At 38.3% G+C, this 10,590-nt stretch overlaps 1 protein-coding gene across 6 annotated transcripts in view; it reads right to left on the reverse strand.

Annotated features, from left to right (window-relative positions):
* Positions 1–6,532, reverse strand: part of LOC127431608 (activated CDC42 kinase 1-like) — a 31,268-nt gene extending 24,736 nt beyond the window's left edge. For 3 of the 6 annotated variants that reach the window (XR_007895626.1, XM_051682106.1, XM_051682104.1), the window contains exons 1-5: positions 6,300–6,532; positions 5,413–5,544; positions 1,170–1,219; positions 895–1,072; positions 559–629 (exon numbers count right to left, since the gene is read on the reverse strand). Coding sequence is in view for 5 of the 6 variants with exons in the window: in XM_051682106.1 (XP_051538066.1) it covers positions 559–629; positions 895–1,072; positions 1,170–1,217 (297 nt within the window). In the remaining variant the exon portion in view is untranslated. The remainder of the gene's footprint in view (positions 1–558; positions 630–894; positions 1,073–1,169; positions 1,220–5,412; positions 5,545–6,299) is intronic. The other 3 variants (XM_051682105.1, XM_051682109.1, XM_051682107.1) reach the window with 3 other exon arrangements.
* Between the last annotated feature and the right edge of the window lie 4,058 nt (positions 6,533–10,590).

Consider the following 10,590-nt stretch of genomic DNA (forward strand, 5'->3'; position numbering starts at 1 on the left):
CTATGTAGGGTCATGGGTAGTGCTGGAGCCTATCCCATCTGCCTCAGGCCGGGTTACAGTAAAGCACTTACAATGGAAGTAAATGGGGCAAATCAGTTAATGTTAAAATACTCAATTTCAAAAATATAGCCACAAGACATAAACAATATGTGCTTTAAAATTGTTTTAGTGTGATAAAATCGCTTACTAGCCCTTTCTGTGTAAAGTTATAGCCAATTTTACAACTTTGTAGCCATCACAATGTGTAAAACAACAGTAAAATTATGATAATAAACAACTTTAGAGCTCAAATAATACATGAGTTTTAACAGAAGAATTATTGTAAGTGCTTTTATAAAATTATAAGCTTCACATTTTGGCTTTTAAACCCTCCAAAAATTGGCCTCATTCACTTCCATTGTAAGTGCCTCACTGTTACTTCCATTTTTGGTTTTTTTAAAGAAAAGGAGGGACGATTTTTTGTGATAATAAACATTATGCAACAAATGCTGTCGACTGAGCTTAACTTGTTTTGAACCCGGAATATTCCTTTAAAGACCTGCAGGATTCACATCATACCTTGCTCATCCATGACTTGCGTTTACACATGGCCCTTCTCCTTTTCACTGCCTCCCACAGCCGCCTTTGACCTGCAAAATCCAAAAGAGATGAGATCATCAGAAGATCTGACAAACAAATAAATGTAAATGCAAAACACATTGAGAGAAATCTCTCTGGTAGGTTATTTCTAAGATTATTCCATCTTATTCTGTGAATATGTTGAGCTAGTGGAAGAACTGTCTATGTCAGGGTGATTCACCTATGACAATTCTATTAAATCACTCTTGCCCCCAAACACAACCCTAAAACAACACTTAAACTCCTCTCAAACACACTACACACAACAGCACCCACCTGGACAGCCCATGCCGATCTTTTCAAGGTCCTCATTTTTAACGTAGTCGAAGTGTGAGAGGCGTGTTACATTGAGGTCGTCACGGATACGCAGGAAGTACTGCTGGAGCTGCACGTCAGTCAGCAGCTCCACAAGCCACTCCGTACCCTCATCAGACTGCATCTCTCCTCCATCTGTCTGCACACACATAAAAGTTAGACTGCACATATAAAATACACAGCTGTAAAAAGCAATCCAAAGCTCTAGAGAAAAAACAGTAAACCTTGCCTTTTACCTCGTCTTTCACATTATACTGCCGCTGGTAGTCTGAGACGCCCGCCATTTCTACATCAAAAACAGTGCTTTCGGTGAGTGTGTGTATATGAGTGAACCGCACTCCCTCGGGGTGTGTCCTGTTTTCACAGTAAACTGTCAAGTTTCTCCTCTAATATTTTGGTTTGGTTCTTTCTCCCATCAGCAGCTACATACAATTCTCTTTTATAAGCTAAAGTTACTGAGAGCATAAAGTGTGTAATTTAATTCCCGGCCACACAAAAGTAGCAGTCTCATGTGAAACTGTGCATCTTCTGTTGCAAAATCTCTGCCCAGCTGTCGGAGAATTAGTGGGAAAGATTATTCCCACCCTTTTGAATGAATGAAACTGTAAACAGACTATGCCTTAAATCCAGATAATTGCAGTCCTGTCCTATGTCTACATACATCCACTGTCTTCATCTCTTCAAGTCTTCAGTCTGGTGAATAAAAAAAGGGAATGGCTTGCTAATAGCTCATCAAAAGTCATTTCCATCCGTTATTATTGTCTCTTCCTGAAGCAGCGATTTTCTTCTCTTGCTGAGTCACTTCGAGCTGCAGTATGAGTGCGGCAGTCCTCAAAACACTCTCTCTCATTCAAGATCTACCTGGAATCCAGTGTTACTATGTGTATGAAACTGAATCTGCACTAAATGCTCAATATCCAACTGTGGACGGACAGACAGATAGATAGATAGATATCCCTCAGGTATCCATAACGTATGGGCAACAATATACATACAGTGGCAGCCAAAAGTTTGGAAAAATGTACAGAAGGAAATTGGTACTTTAATTTACCAAAGTGGCATTCAACTGATCACAAATTAAAGTTAGGCCATTACTGATGTGAAAAAACAGCACCATCACTAATTGAAAAAAGGTCATTTTTGATCAAATCTAGACAGGCCCCATTTCCAGCAGCCATCACTCCAACACTTTATTCTTGAGTAATCATGCTAAATTGCTAATTTGGTACTAGAAAATCAATTTCCATTATATCAAACACAGCTGAAAGCTATTTGGTTCATTAAATTAAGCTTAACTTTGTCTTTGCGTTTGTTTTTGAGTTGCCACAGTATGCAATAGACTGGCATGTCTTAACATCAATATTAGGTCAAAAATGAAACGAAATGAAGGCCTTCATTCCTCAAAACAATGACTGATTGATGAGTTTCTAGAGTTTCTACTGACTGATGAGTTTCTTTTTTGCCATTTTTGACCTAATATTGATGCTTGAAATTGCCAAAAAACTGAAGATTTCATACAAAGGAGTACACTACAGTCTTCAAAGACAAAGGACAACTGGCTTTAACAAGGACAGAAAGAGATGTGGAAGGCCCAGATGTACAACTAAACAAGAGGATAAGTACATCAGAGTCACTAGTTTGAGAAATAGATGCCGCACATGTCCTCAGCTGACAGCTTCATTGAATTCTACCCGCTCAACACCAGTTTCATGTACAACAGTAAAGAGAAGACTCAGGGGTGCAGGCCTTATGGGAAGAATTGCAAAGAAAAAGCCACTTTTGAAACAGAAAACAAAAAGAATAGGTTAGAGTGGGCAAAGAAACACAGACATTGGACAACAGATAACTGGAAAAGAGTGTTATGGATCTTAACCCCATTGAGCTTTTGTTGGATCAGCTAGACTGTAAGGTGCGTGAGAAGTGCCCGACAAGACAGCCACATCTATGGCAAGTGCTACAGGAAGCGTGGGGTGAAATGTCACCTGAGTATCTGGACAAACTGACAGCTAGAATGCCAAGAATCTGCAAAGCTGTCATTGCTGCACGTGGAGGATTTTTTGATGAGAACTATTTGAAGTAGTTTAAATTTCAAATTGTAATAGTAATTTTTCACATTTTTTATGTCCTGACTATACATTGTGATCAGTTGAATGCCACTTTGGTGAATAAAAGTACCAATTTCTTTCCATAAGAGCAAAATCTGTACATTATTCCATACTTCTGGCTGCCAGTGTATATAGTGTATTAAATGTCATTGATTCTACTGAAGAAATGTATGTTCTCACATACACGCACAAAGCTCTAAATAAGCACATGCTGACCCATTCCTTACTGGTGAATTATGCAGCCTCCCATGTGAGTAAGAGCTAGACTGAAGGAGAGAGAGAGCGAGAGAGAAAGTGGTGTAGAGAATGTGCTTATGTAAGTTTTACGGACACCCTGAATAAAAAATTGTATCCACAGACACTCTCTAAACAATGAAATTTGAGTTTGATATGGCAGCATAGCATAACCATGACAATGATGCAGTAAAACGTGGCAACTAGAGCATGACTAAAAGGAGCAGACAGAATGCCACATGGCATCTCTTTGAGCACAGACTGGCATCAGGACTGCTAAAATAGGACACAGCCATAGGAAGCAGGGTGGGTGGAAAATATGCACACTTTGAAACTTAGGGCGTACTCACACTAGGCCCGGTTGCCTTGTACCGTGCCCAAGCATGACTGTCCCCCCTTCCTACTCCCCCGCTGGCCTGCACTCACATTGCACTTAACGTTCCAGGCCTTAGCACGCTTATGTCATTACGATGCGACTTTTTGTTTTGACTTTTTGTTCTCGCGGAGCACAATGGAGTCCATCATAGTAACGTTACTTTGTGGCTTATTTTGAGTCGTTTGGGGCACGGTGACACATGACCCTCTCACATGCCTAATTGTCGACAGCATCGTACCACTGGAATTTATCATTTTCGTCCGACGAGCTGCCAGAATTACAGAGTGCATGCCATACCTTCAGATACTAAACCCGCAGTTTTTTCAGCTTGTCACATCATTGCTCAATGGTTCTTTGGTATCCACGAGCACGAAGATAGTCACGAATTTTACCAAATATCTCATAGTTCATGTGTGTTGTATCCAGCTGTTCCTGTATACTCTCATCTGCCCAAATTTCCAGTAAACACTGCACCTATGCCGTAGACCCAAGTGATCCCTTTGCCCAGTCGCATCAATGACGTCATGTTACGAGTTCCAAGCTCGGTCACGGTTAGCGATCACACTAGATGCGTACCATGCCTGAGTCAACTGAACCGTGCCTGAGCCCACCTCTTCAAGCGGGCCAAGGCACGGTTCAGCGTATCATACCCGGGCACAGTAAGGAGCGATCACACTAGTCAAACGAACTGGACTTTGGGGGTCAAACGTGCTCGGGCACGGTACAGATTGCCTAGTGTGAGTACACCCTTAAAAATCTCTAAAGGCAGGATATGAAACAAGACTAATATTAATAATATAAGATTAAACAGACAAATATATTTAGCCTAAAACATAATAAACAACTGATGTGTGGTGTTTCTATTACAGTAATGGTAATAAACATAGCAAATATAGAAATCTGAGTGAAATAATATTTAGCACCTGAGTCTTTCATAACCCATTTAAAAAAATTGTAGTGACTATTTGCACCCAGGTGTAAATAGCACCTGTCATACAGCGTGGCTTTTTGCACCCAAACAGTCTATTGTAAACATAGAAATTCAGGTCAAACTGTGTTGTAGGTGTCACTGCAGTGCCATGGGGTGTAAGGCTGGTGAGTGTACGCCTTTTCGACCGGGGTTCGATTCCGCGTTTGTCGCACACTCTTTTTCCCAGTCTCCTTTAATATTACTTATAATAATACATAAAAATGAATATAAAGGTAGTTTTACCATAGTGTTTTTTGGTGGAAACCATAGATTTGATGCAATTAACAATGGTGTTAGTAGAGTAATATGGTGTTAATATTTTAACCATGTTTAATTTTGTGGTTACTTTGAGTTTACTACAAAATGCCAGGGTGATACAATGGGTACTGTAGTACAACTATGTAAGGGAAGGTTAGGGTTAGGTTTAGGGGTAAGGGTTGGTGTAATGTGTCTGTGGGACTTAATAAACAAGCTGCAGTGATGTTACTATACTGTATGTTAGTATTAGGGATTCAAATAGCATCTACCATTATTTGTACCAGGGTTGGGGTGCAAATTATATTTGTCACTATTTGCACTAGGGTGTAAATAGCATCTACCTTTATTTGCATCAGGGTGCAAATAGAATCTGCCTTAAAATATTCAGTGAGTCTTTAATTCAGGGCATCTAATGTTTAGAGAACTAAACAGAGTCTTGCTTATTCCACCCAGCTAGGCATTTTCTGTACTAATTCAAGGTCTTATAGTGTAGTTGTGTAGTAAAAGGTTGTGATGATACCCAGAAGAGGTTTTACCAAGCTTTGGGTCAATCCTGAGGTCTACAGAAAATGTCCACTGAAATCAAGCTGTCAGGGATGGTCCACCAGCATCCAGGGTTTGACAGCTCCATGACAGGCACATATGAGGCAAAACAAGGCCGCTTCTGTCTAATAAACACATTGCAAACAGATATACATTAATAGAGATGACATATGTCACAGATGGGGTGGGTGTCTGTTTTATAACATGGTTTCAGTGTGTCATGATAGATTTGATACTACTGCAGCGTTTTGCACACATGAATGCATGAGAGTGGGCAGAGCATTGGTCATGTAAACATCATTTAATAGTATCCTCTAATGTTTAAGAGGTCAATGTTTGTTACATCCTGTTGACTGTGCCTAAAATACCCCTTATCTGTTGTAAAAATCAATGTAGTGCACCTCTAGTGGTCACAAAATCTGTCAAGAAAATATCCTAGTCATATTTAGTCCCAAATACAAAATAAATAAATAGTAAATGCCCTAAAAATAGGTTCTTTATTTTTCTCTTTTGATTTTTGAGTAATATATGACCATGACATAACACCTTTCGTCACCCTATTGCTTTATTATGATGTGACTTTGAAATATTTCGCTTAGTTCGACCAAAATATGAATATAATAGCGATTCATAGGGAGAAAAAAACTACCAACAAGTTGTGTTTCAAAACGTAGCGAGCAGACTATGTAGACAGCATAAGCGCGTTCCGAGTCACCTTCTGCCAACAAATACTGTCTAGGTAGGCAACGCACTAGGTTTTGAGTAACGACCACTGTCTACTACTCTATATTTCATATACAGAGAGTCGAACATGAATCACAAGCAAGCGAACTCTACATATAGGCGGTTAAGTTCTAGCAAACAGGCATCAAAGGCCTACCTTATCCATAGTCATTACAGGCTGTGTAGTGATGCAGTCATGCTGTCTTTAGGATGGATAGCGCAGCGCTGAGGTTACCTGCATTGATTCCGAACATCTAATGCGGTGGCCCGATCTCACACTCATGTAGTTTTGAGTAAAATATATTTGAAAGCATACAAGACTCTAAAGCGAGTCACTTCGATGTTAAATACTCATTTTAAGGAAAGAGAATTATCTGTTCAGCGGTCGTAATCCAGCTTCAGCCTCAGTGTAGGATTGATCTATTTCTTAAAGCGACAGCGCTTTGTTTTACTGAGAGCACATACGCTCTGTCATTATGGGGCCCTCCTAAAGATATCAATACTCCCTTTGCCTTCTTGAATTAAGCAAATTGTATTACTATACACTTACCCTATCATTTAGGTATTTTATATGTGAAACATGACATTTTACATGATCATGACAGTATTGGTTATTGCAGGGGCGTAGCAGTCATTTTAAAAGTGGGAAATATTCATGTATACGTATTATTTACTTTTAATATTTGAAGTATTTTAAAGATTCAAGTATTGCAAGATAATTGCATAATTTTTCTAAATTAGCTGCAAAAATAAAGGACATCTTGTGGAGCACTTGTTTCTGTTTCACACATGACAATAAAAGACTGAGCACAAGCTGGTCCTGAATAAATTATTTAATCAATTACAATAATGACAATTGTGCATGTGCACAATATCATTTTTTACTCTGTGCTTGTGCATTGTGGGATTTAAATGTATCCAAGTGACTCCAGTGTTTTGACTACGTTCACCAAAATTCGTTCGGATCCATTTAATGATTCAGTGACCATTTCTGGTGATGCCAGAAGGTGGTGACAAATGAGTGTCTTGTGTGAAATTTAGTCACTGAATCAACGATCAAAAGAAAATTTGAATCCTTTAAAATCTATATGTCTTCTGACCTACAAAGATACTTTAGAAGAGGTTTTAAGCATTATAAGCACAAAGCAAATCTATCATTTCCTTACATTTTGTGAGCTGCTGGGCATGACTTTTATCAAAAGACAAAAATAATAGTCTTATAATAATTGTTTCAATAACGTCCGTATGTTTTCATGTATTAAAAAGCATGTCTACATGAAGTATGTTCTACTTCAGTAGAATGCAACAGAAGTGTTCTAATAACACAGCAGATCTATATTTTTCCCTACAGTTTGTCAACTGCACACCAATATAGAGGTAAAAAAACAGGAGCTGATATTAAAAATAGTTTAACATATTTAACACAGATCAAGTAATCTGCTTAAACTGGCAAAAATAACCAATCAAACTATTACCTCACAATTTTTAAATAATCGGCATCGGCCGATAAATTTTCCTGTTTGGCCGATTTGTTTCTTGAGGGCTCTGAGAATCGCCTGATTGCATGTGAAGCAACTGAGACATGTAAACGACCAGTCACGGTTCGTTTTATTGTTACGTGCCATCATGTTACTACAATAATAGAACACAGTCTCATGTAAACAATCCACATATCAGAGCCACGGCAGACATCTTTGAACTCATTATGTTAAAGTGCTCGCCTGTTTCATTCTCCCTCTCTCTCCTCAACAGTTCCCTGTAACTTTTAACTGTCTTGTCTAATGATAAAAAGGCAAATATCGATAAAACTAATATCATATACCTTCTGCAAATACGCACATATCTCATTTAAACAGATGTAATAAACCAACCTCACACAACTTCACTAGATCTAGCAAACTGTGGAGTGCTCATATACTGTATCTTCCTCTGAAGCACGGATTCTAACAGTCTCTCCTCAGCAGTTCCCTGTAACTTTTGTAATGATAAAAGGCAAATATCAATAAAACTTCTATTACATACCATCTGCAGATATGCAGATATCTCATTTAAACAGAAAATCCAGCGTTTTCTTCCTGTCGATCACTCATCTACAGTAAAATCTTCCTCTGAAGCGCATATTCTATCACCCAGTATCAAAACTTCAGTATCAGGATCAAAAGTTCCTCTGATTCACAAATCATGACTGTCAGTCCATGACAATCCAAGCAGGCGTGCCAGGCTGTTTAAACGGTCAGAAGATTTCTGATATTAATATCTGCATGAAACAGAATTTTCATTTTTCTGTGCATTTATAACATTATTCTGAAGCCAGGAGGTTTCAAGTAAAATGTGAAATGTCAAGCACACATTTTGTAGTGAATAATAAATATAAATTCAAACATTAAAAGAATTGAAAATAAAATCAAAAAGACGGAGCATGTTTCAGTTTCTTTGTTTTACATAAGGAGGAATATTCTTAGATGAATACTCTATGGAGCATTTAAACATTTATGAAGCATTTTTTCAGATTAACATTTTTTATTTATTCACACACTTGAAACAGAATAGCAAAACATATATTCACAGAATCAACTTTAACCCCAATTATTGCCTTTCCCCCTCCCAATCCCCAACCCCACCCTGACCCTCAACAAACATCCCTGTGGTCACAACCTGAGTTACACAAAAAAAATAAAAAAATAAAATAAAATTATATATATATATATATATATATATATATATATATATATATATATATATATATATATATAAAACAATCACACATATTCAAAACCGCACATTTCTCTCTACTGCCCCTCCCTGAGAGCCCACCAAAAAGGCCAAATAGCAGCCCCATTTTTAATTAAACAAATCTAAGTTGCTTAGCCTTCTACATGACATCTCCTCGAATGCCACTACCATACCCATCTCTGTGCACCAGCCGACTTCCATACCCTAAGAATGATCTGTCTGCCAATCATAACAATTTTATGCCTAAAATACAGAGTCTGGGGCAAAATGAAATTTGAGTGCCCAATACATCACACATAAAACTCTGAACCCTCAACCAAATTTCTTGAATCTAACACACCACCAAAAAACATGGGTTGTGTCCCCATCTTCTGATTGGCATTGCCAGCAGGTGGGTGTCTCTTTAAGACCAAGCCTATACAATCTAGAGGAGGTCCAATAGAATTGATGTAAAATCTTAAATTGCATAAGGCGCACCCTTGCATCTCTAGATATAGACATGACATTTTTTGGAATCCTAGCCCACACTCCCTCCTCCAATACCAAGTTTAAATTTTTCTCCCATAATCTCTTGAGAGAAGTCAAAGCTCCATCCCCCAGACTCTTAATTAACTGGGAGTAATACACTGATGTCTCATGACCATTTCCAAAAGCAGTAATCACCACTCCCAGAGTATCTGCCACTCTAGGGGGGTGTATGCTAAAGTAACTTAATCCATCCAATAAAAGTATTCCCGAACCAGTATATTTCAAAAATTAAAAAAAGATAATCCCATTCTACCATATCAAACGCCTTTTCGGCGTCAAGCCGATACTGTATGATCCGGCCCCTAATAACCGCCTTAAGTGCCTCCCAAGCCACACCCACAGAGAATACTGAAGTTGGTCTCCCTTTATGGAGCATTTTAACTTTTTTCAGAATAAAGTCTTAACCAGATAATTACCTTAATCGCTGATGTGAATATAAATGTTGTCAACTTTAAGAGACAGATAGACGAGCTCCGACATGAAATCATCACTTCAGGTCTGGAATTTAACATAGCGCTCAGGTTTAGGCTATAAATGAATACATGGGAATCACATGTGAATCGTGTGATAAATTAACATAGACATTTCAAGAAGTGGAAAGTGTATATGATGTCGTATCATAACGTACACTTGATAAGCTCCAGATGCGCACAATTAACAGAGACCGCACCCATCCGATCTGAAATCACTGAAATATTCGTTATATTATTCAGATTAATCTGTTGTTCATTTTGAAGTCATTATTCGTGCCTTTCAAAATAAGTTATTCGTTTTCGGGCACATCCCTGGTATCGGCCTATCGGCCACCCTCCTCTCTGGATATCAGCATCGACCATTAAAAAAAACATATAATGTGCGCTTTAAAGAAGGATTGTCCTTTGTTTTTTTGAATGCTGCCAATCAATAATGATATGCCGATAAATAACTTTCATTTGTATGTTCCTCATCTCTAGATTATTAATTTAGATAAACATCAGTGCCGATAAAAACATGGATAAATGAGCATTGTTGAAAGCAACTTTGTAGACATGAACAGAGCCGCATTGATTAGACTGTCTGACTGACAGCCTATTATGTAAGGGCTGTTTCGCTCATGAAACTCACCTGTGATTGGCTAGATGGTCGCTCAATCAGACCAAAGTAACAAAACGCAAAGAATATGTATACAAACCCACCATTTGGACTTG

Source organism: Myxocyprinus asiaticus, chromosome 41, assembly GCF_019703515.2.
Source record: "Myxocyprinus asiaticus isolate MX2 ecotype Aquarium Trade chromosome 41, UBuf_Myxa_2, whole genome shotgun sequence".
NCBI classification, from domain to species: Eukaryota; Metazoa; Chordata; class Actinopteri; order Cypriniformes; family Catostomidae; genus Myxocyprinus; species Myxocyprinus asiaticus.